General features: G+C 33.3%; 1 protein-coding gene across 18 annotated transcripts in view; it reads left to right on the top strand.

Annotated features, from left to right (window-relative positions):
• The window catches only part of LOC123708877 (modifier of mdg4-like), a 303,503-nt gene that overhangs the window by 92,576 nt on the left and 191,039 nt on the right, over window positions 1–19,888 (top strand). The window contains exon 5 of one of the 18 annotated variants that reach the window (XM_045659843.1): window positions 11,067–11,881. The exons of 16 other annotated variants lie outside the window; for them this stretch is intronic. In XM_045659843.1, the coding sequence (XP_045515799.1) occupies window positions 11,067–11,290 (224 nt within the window). In that variant the 3' untranslated portion in view covers window positions 11,291–11,881. Of the gene's footprint in view, window positions 1–739; window positions 1,450–11,066; window positions 11,882–19,888 lie in introns of those variants that run through there. One more of the 18 variants, XM_045659838.1, reaches the window with a different exon arrangement.

Below are 19,888 nucleotides of genomic sequence, written 5' to 3'. Positions count from 1 at the left end.
AACGCGCGTCTGCGTTACATTACTGAACCTGCACAATAATGAAGGTATTTTAAACCGAATCATTACCTGTGATGAAAAATGCAGCGCAATGGTTGGAGCCATGGCCAGCCAGCCAAATCCTGCCCCAAGCGAAAATTAACCCCAAAAAAGTTACTTGTAAGCGTTTGGTGGACTAGTGCCGGTATTGTTCATTGCAGTTTTCTCAAATCTGGCCAGACTATTACGGCTGATGTCTATTGTCAGCAATTGCAAACCATGATGGAAAAGCTAGCGGCTAAACAACCTAGGCTGGTCAATCGCTCCACGCCACTGCTACTTCACGAAAACGCTAGACCACACACTGCACAACAGACGGCTACCAAATTAGAAGAGCTTCAATTGGAATGTCTAAGACATCCTCCGTACTCCCCGGAGCTTGCTCCAATAGATTACCACTTTTTTCGAAATTTTGACAACTTCTTGCAAGGGAAAAAATTTAACTCTGATGGGGCAGTCCAAATCGCCTTCACAGATTTTATTGATTTCCGTCCAACTGGATTTTTAGTAAAGGGATCAATGAACTACCTATGAGATGGCAAAAGTGCATAGAAAACAATGGTTCATACTTTGTTTAATTAAATATATTATATTTAAAAATATTCGACTTTTTGTTCCTCCTATACAAAGCGCCAATTTCACGTCGAATCTCTTTCCGAACAGACTATGGACTACAAGTAATAATATCGTTTCTATGTTTTAGTTATGTTTGCTGTGAATAATAACAACAGGCCCATAGCGATATTAAATGGATATGTCTTCTACCAGAATGCACGTAACATGAGCACGACAAATTGGTCCTGCACAAGAGGGAGTAAGTGTAAAGCCAGGTTTACAACGTCAAAGGATAATAGTGTAATCATCAAAGTTTCGTTGGAGCATTATCATCCACCTACCAAATATGTTATCAAAAATGGTGTATACCATAGACTTTAATTTCTTTATAATGACATACAAATGCTTTGTAATACGCATATTGCAATGATCTTATAAGTTGCAGAGTCCTTAGGCCTTAGGGATTACAATAATTGATTAAATATTAAGATTATTAGATTATTAGACTTATTAGATATGTCTAGTTATCTTATGTTGAACGCTATTTTCACAAACATACTGAACTGAAAATAATTTGTATAATTTCTTAATGTGTGTATTTAACTTGATATGACCTTTGTTAAAGGTCCTTAACGAAAACGTCATAACTTTATTTTGCTTATTATTTTTATTAAGTACAGTACAGTGCTGTAGCGAGAAAGGTTGTGTGTGAATGTGTTAAAGCGTGGATCATATGTGGCCACACCTGCCTTCCCACTTCTTTGCACTAAACAGTACAATCGTAGATACATAGAGGCTATGCTATTGTTATTAAGTTGTACAATTAATTTAAATGGTAATAAAGTTGATTACAACCCATTTTTTTTTAACAATTTCCAATTACCTATATGTTTTTATCGGTTTGCTTGATTTATTCCACATACCATAATGAATATTTGTAATCTAAAATAAATTAATAGTAATAATTATTTTTATTTAACTTACGTTTGGATAGCTTGGTGGAATAGCTTTCTTGTAAATGAAAAACGTAAATCTATAATATGGAAATAAATTGGTGTTCGTTTGTCTGAAACTCGAAAATGGATGGAACGATTTGGCTAATTATGATCCTGAAATATTTTTAGAAGTTCAGGGAAGGTTTATTCAGTGGGATATAATAAATATTAAGGAAATTAAAATACAGAGGCGAAAATTGAATTTTCCAATAAAAATTTGCTGTGAATCAATCACTGCAATCAATAATATCTTTTTAGAAATAAAAAATTGGCACTTGGTTTTCATATGCCTTAAGAAATTTGTGTTTCATAGCTGTAGTTTGAAGTGCAAACTATTTGGTTTGTTTAAAAAAATAGGCTTAACACAATATGTAGGTGATTGGAAGTTCATCGGGTCATCTACTTAAAAATTTGACGTTTAATAAATGTCAAATCGTAAAGGTAATCTAATTTGTTTCAGTCGCATTTGTTGTAAATAAAAACCAAAGGCATGTAGCCATTGTGGACGCCTTTTGCTTTTACGCAAACGAACGTTAGAAAACCTCCATACAATGGTATTGTACACGAGCAAATAGGTGCAGAGCTCGTTTCATAACAACAAAAGACAGGAAAATATTTCGAATGAGCTACTTTAATCACACACACCCGCCTCCTAAATATATTATTAATAAGGGAGTGTACTATCGAATTTAGTCTTTTAATATTTGATAACTATATTAAATAAATATTGTTTATATAAACTTTAACCTAAATTTAAGTATCTTTCTTTACCCATGAATATATATATATATATATATATATATATATATATATAGATAATATTTTACATAACCTAATCTTCTAATGCTAATTCTAAAGGTTTATTGAAATAAAATCTATACATACATAATGGTAATTTGATACGAAGAGTGGGCGAGATGAACTGTCAAAAAGCTCTTCGGCAAGTTTTAGTTTACAAGGAAATAACAATTATTAAAACAATAACTTACAAAAGAAAACATTACAAGAAATTAAAATAGATGTATATAATAAAAGTCGGTGAGTCTTTATAGTTATGCTATATTTATTATTGTCCTTTGTGTCCTAATGAATACCCATTGACAAATTATAACGGGTGTGACTAAGTTACTTTTCGGTTTAGAGCGCAAGTTAGGGGACAAATGGGTAGAAGGTACACCTGATACTAAGTGATATAGCCACCCATAGATACTCATATTACTAGATGGCTCGAAACTGCGTTGCCGACAGTATGGAAATGCTGGTTCCACACAGTGTTGAAAGATGGCCGTCGAGCAATACGGGTGGAATTTTGTATTCTGCCTTAACGTCCGATGATAAAACTCAGCTGTATGTATTAATCACAACTTTTCCTCTGATTATTTCTGGATAAATAAGACAAATAAATTCATAAATCGCCTACCTATTTCATGTGATTTTGAATGTTCTGCAGTTGTAACTTCGTTTTATGTTTCAGTGACATTTGTTGTAAATCAAAACCGAAAGAATATAGCAGTAGTGAATGGTTATGGTTTTTATCCAGACGATCGTTACATAACCTCCATACCATGGTACTGTTCACGAAGTAAAAAGTGCAAAGCACGCTTTACAACTACAAAGGACAAGACAATAATTCGAAAAAGCAACTTTATTCATACACATCCACCTTCAAAATATGTAATTAATAACGGAGTGTACTATCGACTTTAGGCTTATGTAATATCATTAAATGCACAAAATAAATATTATTAATATATACTCTGTACCTTAAATTTAGTATCTTTCTTTACCAAAGCTGTATACATAAAGTATATATATAATAAGCCTCTGTACAATTACTTTATACAATGGTAGTAACGGTGGAAGGATCTACATCTTCTGAATTACGGAACCTCGTAGCTTTGCGTTATCCGGAATTTCTATATTGGAATGGATGGACACATGGCCTGGAGGAGGAGGCTGGCAAGTTATGCAGGCCTTTTAAGAAATGGTACGCTCTTTTCTAGAAGTAAGGAAGTTGAATTGGTTCGAAAATACTTCAGTGGGCAGCTGGTTCTACTGATAATGAAACTCAGCTGCAGATCTGAACAACTACTCTGAATACTCTCCGTGGTAAATGCGGTAGAAGATACAGTGAGACCCCACATTTCTACACAACGCCAAGGGATTAAGCCGCTGGGAGAGCTATTCGAATAGCTCTTCGTTGTATACGTTCAAGCGGTAGGAGCTGGTACTGGTGAGCTTTTCCAGTATAGAGAGGAAATGTGGATGATGTTGGCTCGAGAAAGGCAAATGATTGATGCCTTTGTGATATGGTGCTGGAAGCTAATGTTAAGAATACAGTGGACTGCGAAGAGCGCTAATACATCGACCTTAGACCAACTCTGCAAATGCCTGTCTAATAATAACATGGAGAATTGTTGTTTGTAATGCAGAAGTCAAAAGTTCTCGTGGCTGTTCATCAACGAGATAGATCGATCAAGTGAAAGAGTCGCCGTCCTCAAAACTATACCCTGTAATAGGATAGGCGTTGAACAAAATCGGTGGTAACAGTTAGCCCGCTCCAACTGTTTCCTTCCTGACCACAACGCTCAGCCATAAGCGAGAGACTTGCGAGAGAGAATCGAAAATAGATCTTCTAAGGCAATCTATAGCAAAATATTTAGTGTCATGTCAAAATAAATTCATTATTCGTCTTACCACACCTATTGTATTATGTGATTATGTAAACGTTTGCAAATGTACGGCAAGTTTAATTTCGTTTTATGTTTCAGTGACATATGCTGTAAATCAAAACCAAAAGAATATAGCAGTAGTGGATGGTTATTGTTTTTATCCAGACGAACGTCACAGTAACTCCATACCATGGCATTGCACACGAAGTAAAACATGCAAAGCCCGCTTCACAACTACAAAAGACAAGACAATTATTCGAAAAAGCAACTTTACACACACACATCCTCCATCACAATTTATAATCAATAACGGAGTGTATTATCGACTTGCCTGACTAGTCCTTTATTTAATATATGTATAAAACAAATATTTATTTATCATTTACATACATTGTACCTTAATTATAATAACTATGACATTGCAGTTTTATGTTAAGTTTATTTAAAGAGAAATTTCAAGACAATCAATAAAACAGTTATAATATTAAATCTATGTCATTTATAGGCTGGGGTATGGGAAAAGTTACAGGAGTTATCTCTCAAAATGTGTGTTGATAAAAAAAATTCTATTTATTTGTATTATATTCTCTTTATCTAGGACTTCTAATAGCATATTAGGCACGCGATCAGGTGGCTGAAAAGTTAGGCATCAAGCGAGTGTTAAGTCTGCATTTTCCAAAAAGGAACTTTATATGCTTAACTAGGTCTGGTGAGCTTGGCGTCTCCCGAAAGTCCCGGGTGACAACTACTCCGAAAATATCATCATGATGTTTTCGGAGTAGTGGGTCGAGGCCCGCTGGCCGGAAACCGCGGTACCCCTTATGTTATTAATCTTACTGTCACATTTGACAACAGGCCAGACGAGACAGGAAAATACTTCTAAAAAGCTGGTTCACCCATTTGCATTTGCTTCTGAAATATGTGATTAGTTAGAGGGTGTAATATTGCATTTAGTCGTGATTATTTTGGACATTGATAAAACAATATTTTTTCTTATTTATACAAACGCTTTGAGCAGCTGTGGGTCGATATTTTGTAATTTTTGCAATCTCGACCAAACCTTCTTCGGATTCATTAATTTATATATATATGCCTTTTTTATTTATGTAATAAATTATTCGATCTAATCTAAACTTAAATACATAAAACATAATTAAATTATTTTACACGAAGTGTTTTTTTATTTCAACCTTATATTTGTTTCATAAGCGTAATGATTAGACAAATAAAAGTTAAAGTGTGAAAAATTATTTAACATTAATATTCATACTAAAGTTTTTTATTTGTTCCTGTTAATGGGCTCGTACTTCTAAAATTAATGACAGTATTGGTTTATTTTCTAACGGTGTTCTTATTTAACATAAAACAAAAATCTGTGGCTCTGCAACCTTTTTAGGTCTGGGTCTCAGATTTCTGTTTCATGATAATTTGTCTTATAGACAAGTAGGTCAGATCGAACTTCTGTGCCTGACACACGCCGTCGTGTTGGGTGTAAGGCAAACCACTTTGTTTGTTGTTTGATGTTTTCCTTCACCGTTCGAGCGAATGTTAAATGCGCACATAGAAAAGTCCATTGGTGCACAGCCGAATCCCTCAGAGATGAGAGTCGCACGCTGAAGCCACTTTTTTTTTTGTATGAGGTGAAAATGCGCTTGCGCAGGCCCGTGCCAAGGATGTCGAGCTTGACGCGGGGACTGGGGGGCTGGGTCTACACTCAAATCCCTCTGGTATTCAGAGGGGTAGCGAGACCCGTTCCGACCCGAGAGGTTCGTCAGGCATTCTACCCAAGGACGCTGAAGCCACTAGGCCAACACTGCTCCTATTTGGTTCAGTTTTAAATTTGCGTTTTTTGTTGATTTGCAGTATATAATGTAGTTTACTAATAGAATATTAAAATTTGTAAGGTCTTTTTACGTATTTTTAATCATGCATTAGAGTTTAGGACATGAATAAAGTTATTGAAGGAACTACATCGAATTGCGTCGTTAGATAAAGGTTCTTTATTAGATGACAAATTAATTTTATATTATTATGTATAATATATTGATTATATTATATTTATTGAGTCAATAATTATTTTGGATTGAGTGTTTATTTATAGCCATTGTTTTAGTCGTCTATACTGTGAATTCTCGCAAGCAACCTTAAATGGTTATACATTTTTGTCTAACGAGCGAAATAAGTCGAATACGATATAGTGTGTGTGTATTGTGCAATACCAGCACAAGGGGAAAGAATTGTAAAGCGCGTTTTAATACCACGAAAGACAAAAGTCATTTTCTGAGGGGCAAGCTGGAGCATACTCACCCACCACCCGAATATATAATAAGGAATGGAATATTCCATAGACTCAGGTGAGATGTAAACTCCTAATTAATTTTTATAACTGTTTGTATATGTATTTATGTAAATTCAGAATTGTGAATAAATAAATAATTTTCGTAAATTGTCTATGGATAGAATAGAAAACAATTAATTTAATACAATCCGCTAAATGTTCATACAACATTTCTTTACTCTTAAAACATTTTTGTTCTAATTTTCCGTTCACTGTACTCTCAAGTGTTGCATTGAGAGTAATCTCACAGTTCAAACCTAGGACTTCATCTATGAACAAGGTTTAACTTCATATAAATAAATACTGAACAAAAATTGTTCTTACACTGTTCATTCCTTTAATATAAATGTATGATTGAACAATGTAACATCCACTATCAAGTCTATGGTTTATTTGAGATTTAAACAAACTATGGACAGACAACAAAAAAAATTAAATAATACTGTAGATGTTGCCTCTTATCGATTATTAATAATATTCAGTTAAACTGGCCGATACCTTTAAGTATAATATTAGGTTGGGGAAAAAGTATTTTCGCATTTTAGTATGTATGTACTTGTAATAAAATCTCTTTGGCTATTTGTATCTGGCTGGTTTTGGTATCATTAAAAGTTTAAAGAAGATAATTCCAAATTCAAATTAGGAAAATGTGTGAATTTTGTTTATTTTTCGTACTGTCAAGATGAGTTTTAATTTTTGTTGCAACTTAAAATATTTATTTCCAACACACAATATTCTTATTTATTATATAAAATTATAACAAATTTAGTCCTGTGGCCTGTGTCCGTTAATACTGGCAGCATTTCGTCGTTGCAATACTTATTCGTTGAGCGAGGAAACCACCGGCTCTCGGGTCACCTACCAGGCGCCAACTTAAATCTTTAATTAGCGCATGTGCACTTGTACCCCATGGCCCAAGAGTGTCTCCTCCAAATCAAAGTTTGACGAATGACTTATATTTGAGCCGTTTATTGATTTTTTAATTTACTTCTAGGACGCAAATTTTTATGAGTACATTGGTCATGTGAATTGGCATCAAATGTTCGTATTTCATATCATTCTGCAGACAAGCCTTTTCTAGATCACATGTGAAATAGAGAAGCCCCTGAGTACAGGCGGTGTCACACACACACACACACACTAAAGTAATGTATTTTTTTGTTACAGTTCAATATTACTTGAATTACAATAAAAAGCCAATTGCAATTTTGAATGGCTATAGCTTCGTCGCAGATGACCGCACGAAGAGCACAACAGCGTGGATTTGCAGTCGACCGCGGATATGTAAAAGCAAATTTACCACAAACAAGGCCAGAACATATACTTTCAAATCTTTCATAGAACACAGCCATTCACCTACACCTTATGTAATCCAAAATGGAATATATCATCGGTTATAGGCACTGACGTTGAACTCTAAAAGGCCGGCAACGCACTCGCAAGCCCTCTGGCGTTTACTATTCTATGAATAAAAACTCAGTTCAGGAGTAAGCAGTTAATGCTTTTGGTAGTGGTTAACCCCAGAAAATTATTATTATTATTATTGTATTATTGATAAAAAAATATCGTCAAAGCATGTAGTCACAATTATTAGATCCAACTATACGACAATTTACAATGGTTGGCTCTCGATTCGATATTGCAATGCTGTACGCTGTAAATAAAGGTGTGAAAAATATTTTCATATATAGTGTAAACTCCATGTAACATGCCTCGATTTAACAACGAACTCCCTTAAGAAATCAATTGGCTTTGGTTGGTTTTTCTTCGATACAATGATACACTCTACATAGCATTACACCCAGTCTCAATAACGACAACAATTGAGTAATAAAGTACTTTTTAAGTTGCTAAAATTAATAAAAACTGCGCAGCTGTGTACGCTTTTTTGTAGCTTTATAATCCTAGCCCGTAATAAACTCGACTATCGGCATCATGCACACGAACTTCTGTATACAATTTGCTTGCACGTGTAGACTGTTGTTGACTTACGTTATCTTTACGTTATCATATTCTTAGTTGCTCAACGACTAATCTAGAATGTCAACTAAACGTAAATCTAGTAACAGAAGCTGTAAAATTCTTTTTAAAGTTTGACATATTTGTCAAGGCGTATGTAAGCCTTTTTAGTAGTGTGTCCGAACATGAGGCTCCTGACTAGTTTCCTCCGAAAAGAAAATAAGCCTAAAATATCTTGGTACTGCACTAGAGGTCTGAAGTGCAAAGCGCATTTTGCTACATCGAGGCATACACAAAAAAAATTTGAAAGCTGCCTTCGCCATAATCATACACCTTAAAAATACTTTATCAAAACTGGAATATATTATCGCTTAGGTCAAAATTAATATAATTCAGAAATTTTATTGCATCCTTACAAAAATCTCGCTAAAAATGTTTGTATATGTGTATTTGAAAATTTGTTTGAACTTTCGAAAAAATCGAATTTGAACAACAATGAATGTAATAACGTCTATTTAACTGTTTAGTTTTAATATAAATCGTAAATTCTATAGACCCGTTCTGTTTCGTTCTTTAAATCGAAAATGTTGCTTATTCGTAAAAGATTGATGTAAAATGTGTTGAAACGTGAAATTTTATGTTTGTGTATTACAAAACCTTGTCGTACACAGACATCCAACGTTTATAGGTTACTTATTAAACATTTTTGAGTTTTTATTGGTACAAAAAGACATCCTATGCAATGTCGTGATGTAAATATACTTCATTATATTATTGATTTCAGTAATGTTGGTGAAAAATAGACAAGGAAAGGACTTGGCAATTGTTGATGGCTTCACATTTTATCCAAACAAACGGAATATATCAATACAATGGCGTTGTACCAGAGGTCTTCCCTGCAAAGCGCATTTTACAACAGATTATTCTTTAAATGTTAAAAAAGGTGGACTTTTCCTTCATAACCACTATCCACCACAATATTTTGTTAAGGACGGATTGTGTCACAAAGTGTAAATTGACAACAAACTAGTGAACTATTTAACTTTACAATTGTACGTATATGTGGCAGGGTTTTTTGTATTTGTTTCTTATAAGGCAAGGGTGAAATGTGATAAAAAAATGACACAGTTTTACCTACAAAATTTATTGGTACTTTATAGTTACGTGTATAGTTTAGTAAGTTATTTTGATTGCTGTATAGCAGCAGTCACAGAGCAATTCCTATGTCTCCATAAACCGACCGTATGAGGCCGTGGTATATATTAATCTTAGTTCTGGTGAAATTATTTCGTAATAGACGTGACATGACATTGGCGCATTCACGTTATATTATAACAAATATACACAAATGTGTATATTCGAGTCGTTGTTATGACTGTTGCAAAATAGTTTTATATGAAAAATATATACGTCGCAGTAAAGTAGTTAAATCAGAGAGTTAATTGAATCTCTAGATAGTTAGTTAAACATCGATATTCAATCAAGTCGCTAGCATTTTGATTTAAATAAAGCAGCGTCGAAAACGTTTAACTAACTGTCTGATCGAAAGCCAGCGTGTTGATTAACAAGAAAGTAAAACAAGACTCCGCCATGATTATTTCATTTGTTATTGTTATTTCGGTGCCATCATGAAGAACTGAGAGCTTGGGAATTACGTATTTTGCGTTATTGTAAACATTATCAACACAAAATTTAACTACTTTACCGCGACATATATATACGTATATGTATACGGTGTACGTACGGTATACGTATATCTTGGCGGCCGTTTATGGCGATCTTTGAACGGCGTATCTATAGAATTGTGGCACAAGGGATGTGCAATGAATGTTATTTTTCTATTTGTGAACGCGTGATATTTAGTTTATTTACAAAAGGCCTTTACAAAGATTAATAGTAAAAAGATTTTAATATTTTGTTTGGAAATTAGGTATGTTTTAGTTTTTGATCGAGTGTTTGAATAAGTTTATAAAACTTTTTATAAATATAAAAAAATGTGCATTCATAGTCTCTTATTTAACCCGGATTTAATGAGAATTATTTTATATTTTGGAAAGGACACAGCTTCGTACGTATAGCGTTTTTTTTATAGAACAGGAAGCAACCAGGCAGGAGGCTCACCTGTTGTTGAGTGATGCCGTCGCCCATTAACTCTCAATGCTATAGGACTCGCAAGTGCGTTGCTGGCCGTTTAAGATACGCTCTTTTCTTTACTGGACAGCTGGTTTCACAAAGCGTTTACAAAAAGTGTCTTAGGGACACTTATTTTTTTTATATTTATTAACACTTCGTTACACTACAATATAAAAAAATTGAACATAATTAAATCAAAAGGAGGGCAACTGGCGGCCTTATCGCTTACGAGCGATCTCTTCCAGGCAACCACTAAGTTATGAAACGACGAAAGTCGAGGTGATAAAACTTGGGTTTAGCAAGACACCATGACAATCACAATCTTTGTGAATCATTTTCATTTTAATGATAATTTAATAACTATAATGATTGTTTCAGTTGTCGTATGCCTATCGGAAAACGGTAACGAGATAGCTTTATACCGTGGGTACACTTACCGGCGAAACAGAAAATACCCCAATAAATGGCGCTGCAGAACAAATGCCTACTGCCGTGGTCGTCTCACTACAGATGAGCACGACCGCTTAAAACGAGTCACAGCTGTCCACAAACATCCCAGAGGGACCTATGTCTTAGTAAATGGGATACTTTATAAAACTTAACCACCCTTTAGGATACTTATTGAATTTGGAGTGTTGACAATCAAACAACTAAAAAATTTATTTGACAAATGAAGGCTTGCGACGGTTGAATGACCGTCTAAAGCGCCGAATACATCTTAGGGAGTAAATTGTGTATGAATACCTTCGGGGCAAATAAACGACAAGTTTCCTTTTAGACTTCGACTCATTAAGATCATAGACTATAGAACTGTAAAAGTTACCTTCGTAAAAGAAAATCTCGAAGCTCTTGACAGAGGACTAATCCTAAAAAACCCTTCTGTGTCCTCTTGTTATGAAGGGCTCTATGCTAGAAAATTTTAACGACTCTGCGACGCAAGAGAATCTTCTTCAAAATGGTTAATTCACAGACTGTATGGAATCTTATTGCTACTGTGGATATCTCCCTTAACCTGTGGTCATTTTTAAATAATAGGATGTGGAACCTGATCAATAGTTGCCATTACTAGTAAGACGAGTATGAAAACAAAATAATAAACCCGAAAACCTCTTAAATAATATCGAGAAAAGTAATTAATGTTACATATGTTTACAAATTATTTTAAATGGTAACATATTAAAGGCTTGTGTTTTTATACGAGTTTTTTTGCTGTGAATAATTCCTAACAAGTCGTTTATTGATGTTTTAATAATTACGTCATCATTTTTTGGTCTAATATTTTGGGCTTAACATTTACAACAGTCTAGTTTTTTTGCGTTAAATTTTTATTGCAATAAATCACTAAGTTATTTCATTAATATAAGTATTGCTTATTAAGCTACAAATCACAGCTAACAAAGCTGGACTCCTAGTAGTAGTTTCATATTTTTTTTATAATGTCTCCCGTACAAAAGGTATAATAAAATTTAAAAATTTTTCTATAGAACCTTTTTGTATTTCGAAACATTATTTATTATTAATTAATGAAGAATCGTCTTACAGTTGTCGTATTTCGTAATTCTCGTGGTGGGATGGTTGGCATATGCAATGGCTACTCGTACCGCGAAGAAAGACCCAACATTTGGCGATGTACAACAAGTACCTACTGCAAAGGTCGAATTACAACTAATGAGAAAAATTTGGTTGTTAAAAATGACGTACATCATGTTCATGATAGGACTGAGTACGTTGTACGTAATGGACAGTTAATACGAGCAAATAGATCAGTGCATAGAAATAGTAATATAGGTTATCGCCGTTGGATGGAATCATAATTGTGTATTTATTATCTACTCAATATGTCAATACAATTCAAAGATTAAAGGCAATTATACATAATAATATAATTGTTTCTAAGTGAGATGCTTAGGCTGTAGAACGTTTATATAATACTTTATAATATGGACAGACTCCAATACTTTAAACAAAGATCTGTTCGAACTTAAATAATGTGTAAGCACTTAGCTATTATTTGTAATAATATAGATTGTGACCAACTGAGTCTCAGCTATTTAGTTCAGTATTCTGAACTGTATAATAAAAAGACTGATATGTGTATTAAAAATATAAATTTTCTATATTTTCACTTCACATAAACTTGTTATTCGAATAAAACTACGACTGAGTTTAATTTTTTCAGTTTTTTTTTCTTATTTTATAACCAGAATAATACGCAATAAATTTTAAGCAATTTTCATTATTAAATTTTGTATTATTATTTATACTTTTTCAGTACAATGGGTACAAAAATTGTCTGGTTATAAGTTGGCGATCATCGATAGCTACACGTTTTATTGCGCAGTTAAATCAAAGACAACGACAAATTGGAGATGCACGAAACATTGTAAAGCTAATTTTATATTGGACAATGAAAGCTCTATAGTGAAACGAGCAAATTTATATCACAACCATCAACCACCTAGATTTTCTGTTGTTAATGGAATTTTTTCAAAAATATAATATTGTCGATGATATAAATCATTTGAACTAGGTTTAAAAAATGTTAATGTTTAATTTAACTTTATAACCAATAAATTGTTATCGAAAGCAAATATTGTTTAGTCATATTTTTAATCGATAATTTTTTCGTTATTTATGTAATGTGACGTTTCGAGTCTTTACAGTAGTCCTGGTCATCGAGAGACATCGTGTTTACTTCTTTAAAATCAAGACGGTAGTATCTTCAATTACATACACGGTGTGGTGTAACAAACGGATTACGTATTGTTACCTAAGCGTCAGTAACTTTATGAATTATCGAAAATTTCGATTATCGCGATTTTCGCAAGGGAATTATATTACATATAACACATATTTTTTTTTAACCACAACCTCCTCTACTCACAGTTACCACATAATCCATACAATAAGCCACGCCGTATATTTGGTCTTGCTAATGTACTTGAAAAGTTACACGAGGACAAAATGTCAATAGATGACTGATATTTATAGCAGAGCGTATTTCAAATGTCGATTTTAACTTACATATGTTTCAGCGATATTAATATTAGGATCCAAAGGGAAAGAGCAGTTATTCATTGGTGGTTACAAGTTTTACAAACGAGATGAAAGCAAGAGCAAAGTAAGATGGTGCTGTACAAGGAGATCATGTCGTGCTACCGTGTACAGTATTGAAGGACAAATAGTAAAGGTGTCTAACGCACATTCACATTAACCTACATGCAACTAGTCTAGTTGACCACCGTTTGGTAGGAAAATTCTGGAAAAAATAACTGTCTTAACGTACGTGGATGATGTATTAAATGTTAATGGCCTGGTCTGTCATCGTTCACTTAGAAGGATATACAAGTATTGAGTAATGTTATATAGTACGGTTGCATATTTGCCCCATATTCATTTGGATCAAATTTCTGTGATTTCGAATGCGTGCTATGATACCGTAACGAGGGCAACTTTTTGAAGAGTCTGGTTTTCATTTATATTCAAGTCACGGCAGTCAACGATAATTTAAAATGTTGAGTAGTTTCAATCAATCTTCATTTGCATATGCAAGAATAGATACTTTAAATACTTTCTTTATTAAATTTGTAATGTTACCTTTAAGTATTACGTACCATGACTTTGTTAGCTAGTTCTAAATGTTATTATTTTTGTGTAAATTTTTCTAGTTCTTCTTTTTATTATAAACGCAACTTGCATTTATCATTTGTCTTTGTTTTTTGGGAATTCCATTAATCACGTGATGTTTTTTAATTTTTAAAAACCCCTCCCTCACTCCCTCCCTCACAGTGATCACCACGTATCACTTTTAAGACTACCCCCCAAACCCCACAAAAAACACCTATTTATTAAGACATACTTTTAGTACCTACAAAGAATCTTACATGTTTTATAATATTATTGTTAAGTACCAGTATAAAGTATAATCTAATCCTATTCTAGAAAATTAAGGACCATGATAAAAATGTCTAGACAGAAAGGATGCAGGTTGTTTTAGACTGGCATAAAAATAATATTAAAAGAATGGTGTAATCATGCGAAAAACATATATTGTACTTCGTTCGTTGCCTGGCAACGGCGAATCTAGGTTACACTACAAGCCGCTTTTCGGTTTAGAAATCACGCGTTTGACCAAAAAATAAGTACACGTGATAATTTACTATACCCTTGTGATATTTCGTGATTTTTGCCCTCCCCTTTCGAACCTCACGTGATTAATGGACAACCCCTTGGCATGTCAAATATTATTATTAAGGTATTATTTACCATAAGACAAAACGCTAATATACGTTCTATGATATGTTTATTTTATTATTTTATAGTGCCCAGTATATACCACTACAAATACAAATTATCAGATGATTAGCGTTTAATACTTTGTCAAAGTATCAAATTTAGTACTAAGAATTCTTTAGCTAAATTCTTATTACAAATTAGATATTTTGTCATGTATTTGTATTACGTATATATACTAGTTATAAAAGCTTGTCTAAAACGACAAGCATGGTATATTCACGCTTTACGATTAATGTATATTCACGCTTATGTCTAGGTTACCACGGTGACAGGACACACATTTATTTGATAGGATGCTATTATGTTAGATTTGATTCTATGTATTTTTCTAGCAATAAACGATATAAAATAATCCTGTTTTTTTCAGTTTACAGAGCCTGCGTATTTTTCGGAAGAAAGATAAGCGGTCATTATCTTGAGGAGATCGGGGGAAGGGTGAGAGATAACAGGAGGAGCTGTCACAATTGCTACAGACACTACGCGAAAATCATGGGAAGATATGAAGCCCGGAAGAAAATACGAAAAATCGTAACGTTTTGCCCTGCGTGTCCCAATCAACCGTTTCTCTGTACAAACTGTTTTATATTAACACACAGGCATAATATACATTAATTACTAGCAGATAATCTAAGCAGTGCTGGGTTTAGCATGTGACTCTTATCGTCGTGCGTTTGAATCCCGGCTGTGTATTAATAAATTCTGAAATGTGCGCATTTGTCACATGTATATTATGTAATCGGTATATTTTAAGACCCAGGAATAGCCGTATGTTAGACACAGAAAGTTGATCACCTACTTATCTATTGAAGAAAATATAATGCCATCTAAAGTCTACACCCACTTGGTGGTGTATTGCCACTGCCTTAATATTATTACAACGCTTATATGTCAAAATTATACCGGGCAGATAAAATGTATGGCGAGAGACCTAATAACAACTACTGCTCATTTGGCGCCTTTTGCTAATACTAACATAAATTATATATAACATATTATTAGGTTAGTATTATAAATACACAATTAACTTGAGTTTAACAACACAATGTTAAGAAAACATATTTTTGAAAATGTCGTGGACTATTCAACATATAGGGAATGAACAATACTAACAATTCGTTCCTAAGATAAGGGCGGTCATTAACACTAAATATAGCTTAATAATAATAGCATATATGTTATTAGAAAATTAATATAGTAATAAAATATTCATTGTATAAAAATGGTTTTCGATTGAACCCAGCTTGGCCAGCCCAGCCTGCCTTTACCCGATCTGATTATAAGTTTCACTATTGTTGGATTTTCATGGTTTTATTATATTTGTATCCATCCTGAATAGCAGAATAACTATAAAAAACATTGTAAGGTTCAGAATCGATCCACAATATTCGGGTACCGGCATATTTTATAAATTTAGAATAATGTCAGTAATAAAAAGGATAAGTATACTTATAGGGTTTTATATTCGTTGTCATATATTATATATAAACTAAGTAAATGTATAAAATCTTAAATATAAAACACAATTAAATTTATTAAGGATTTTACTAATTCGAGACAAAACAAAAGTTCTGCGTCACTGATGAAAGTCAGTCCGCCATTACACGTTAATGCAAATTATAAATTTTATTAAATTCTATTAAGTAATTAGAAATGTTGTGTATAAAGATGCAGTGATTCTAATTAGTACTAGTTGCTGCAAAATTTTGAATATGTTTAATAACTGTTTAATTGTTTTCAGTATTCTTTGGCGTTTCACAACAAGGGAGACGTCTACTTTGCATAGGTGACTACAGATTTCGTGAGAAAAGTAATTGTAATTTAAAAACACGATGGGTTTGTTCCACTCATGCTAATAAGAAATGTCGAGCCAGCATTTACACTTTGGATGATGTAATAATTAAATTTAATAATGAGCACTCGCATTGAAACTTAATTAAGCGTCAAGTCTAAACTAAGAGGATGGTCAAATAGTTATATTAACAAAGAGTTACAAATATAAATATATATTTTATTGTCTAGCGTAAGCTTGGAAAGATATAATTTTTTACTACGACGTCATGGAACATTACGATCTAGCCTAACTTAAGACCAATAAGTAATTTAAGTCTAACCTAATTTACTAAAAAGGATTGTTATCATAAGTAAGTGTCCAATATCACTACTTATAGTCTCTATTAAAGGAAAGACACTCTGTTCTTGTGTTCAATATATTTTTTTTTCATTCACTGTTTAGCACTTAATAATAAAGTACACTAAAAAGAAAGATATAAATAAAGTTATTTTTAATTAGATTATTTATTTCGTATTCCGAGATCTAACCAACATTATATAAAACAAAACATATAGCTAAAGATGGAATACATACAAAAAGCTTCAAATGTTTACGAAAGGAAAAATCTATAAAAATTATTAAGGTCGCTGTACCTAATTCGGCTGTGCTATGTGATGGTGCGAAAGTAAGGGTGTGTATGTGGGGTATTCTCATGATGGTGTGATTTAGCGCTGTGGATATTCTTAATACAGCTTTTAAGCATATTTCGCGATGACTTAAACAAGTCAAGGATAAATACTAATTAAATTATTATTATTTTATTATCACTGATTTTAGACAATATTGTGTATGTCTATTATAGAGGGCTTCGTGAGGTCTTAGATTCAGATCCCGGAGGCAATATGAAGTCCACTGCAGCTTTTTTAATTGCATTGCAATTCCTAGTCCTAAGCAGCAGAAAAATATTCCAGTCCTGTTGGACAGCTGCGCTTTTTCGTAAGTTAATACTGAATGTTAAAAAAATTATAGTCTTGATGTTGCGAAATGTAATCTAAATATAATCAGTGGCACTACAAACTTTTTAGGTCTGGGCCTCAGATTCTGTATCTGTTTCACGATCGTTTGTTAATCGAATAGGCAAGTAGGTGATCAGCCTTCTGTGCCTGACTCACGCCGTCGACTTTTTTTTGGGTCTGGGACAAGACGGTATCCTCACGATATTTTCCTTCGTTCGAGCTAATGCTAAATGCGCACATAGAAAGAAAATCCATTGGTACAGCCGGGGATCGATCCTACGACCTCAGGGATGAGAGTCGCATGCTGAAGCCACTAGGCCAACACTGCTCAATCTTGCGAAATGTTTATTAGACCATTAAACAGCGGAAATGTGCGTACCTGGGCCACGTTTGGCACCATTACAATGTGTATAATATAGTGTAAACGACTTTAAGGAGTGGACGGGTTTTGCTTCTGCGGAAGTTTCTTCAATGACGGGAAATCTCCAGTAATGGCCTCACCAAAAGAAGAAGATTCAATTTGACAAATTTATTATATTTTTTTATTTTACTCGATGCTTTGAGATAAATCAATATGAGATTGCCCTATGAATATTCCGTTGGTTCGAGTCGTTTAAATAATCTTATTAAATAAAAATTTGTTTTATTTAAATAAGGTTCTATACGTATAGAGCTTTAGAATAAATCTTAGAAGAATAATAAGTATTTACTATTATTATTTCAGTTAGCTTCGACGTATCACAGCGCGGGAAACGACTCCTGCGCGTTGGAGGTTATACTTTTTGTGTGCAAAATAAAAATGATATGAAAACTAGGTGGATCTGCTCTACTCATGGCTCAAAAAAATGTCGGGCCTCTGTTCACACATTTGGGGATGAAATAGTTAAAATAAATAACAATCACTCACATTAATATTGAAATCCAAATAAATGCATTAAGTTTAATGTAAAGGATATTATGAAACCAAGATAACCATTCAATCTTATAGTGATTAATTTATTATTAGATTTCCTAACACTCAGGCACATCCCTATTAAACGAAATCGCGATTATGACTAAACTGATATTGTTACATTACTACATACCACAGTGGTTTTTAGATGTAATAATTATGATTCAGTATTATTGTGTAAAATAAACAAAACTAAACTACTCACCAGTCTCTTTTCATCACATTGTAATCACTATTTGATAGAAAGTGACGAAAGATTACTTTTAAAAGACGCCAATTTGACTGATTTAGTTTTTATTAATAAGGGCCTTGATAATTTGTGTTCAATACATTCACCCTTTTTTGCACCTATGGATTTTTATTTCTGTATATGTTCGAAATTAATTGCTTGTATAAAGGAAAATTATCGCGAGCGAATGTTTTGTTTGTTACAAACGTAAATGGTTGACGTGAAAGAGAAGGACTGGACAATATTTTTTTTTGATAAACATAAAATAAAAAGGCTTAATCTTTGACGTCACTAGATTACTATTTTTAATTATATGCACTCCACATAAAACGGTCAAAGATGTTTAAGCAAAGGTAATTTTTCTCCGTTGTCCGGTGAAAATATATTTAGGTAACTTACTAAAATATTTACTGGCAGTTTTGAAGGACGAAGAAGCAAAAACCTCTTCGTCACTTCAACTTTTTATTTTACAAGATTAACTTTAACCTCTACTTCAACAAGCAACTTCACTTTGCTCTACAGGAAATGAAACATGTTAAAAATAAGGCATTTTTTCCAAAAATAAGAGGCAAACAACAGTGCATAATCAGATTTTTCATATATTTTCAGTTACCTTCGATGTGTCACAGCGTGGTAAGCGTCTCCTACGCATCGGCGAATATACGTTTTGTATGCAACGCGTGAATCAATTGAGAATACGATGGATTTGTTCTACACATGGTGCTAAAAAGTGTCGCGCTATCATCCATACATTTGAGGATCATATCATTAGAATGAATAATAAACACACACACTAGCATACATCTTTGTTGCATTTGAATCAATTTCAGATTTATTTTGTGCTATCTACAAAATAGTATAGGATGTACAAGGTACCGTACGTCTCTGGACCAAATTCAGCAGATACTAAATAAGGGAGTAGTTACAAGTATTCAT

The sequence above is a fragment of the Pieris brassicae genome, chromosome 4 (assembly GCF_905147105.1).
Source record: "Pieris brassicae chromosome 4, ilPieBrab1.1, whole genome shotgun sequence".
Taxonomy (NCBI): Eukaryota; Metazoa; Arthropoda; class Insecta; order Lepidoptera; family Pieridae; genus Pieris; species Pieris brassicae.
Note: the sequence above shows the minus strand (reverse complement) of the source record. Positions and strands in the feature narration are given on the sequence as shown.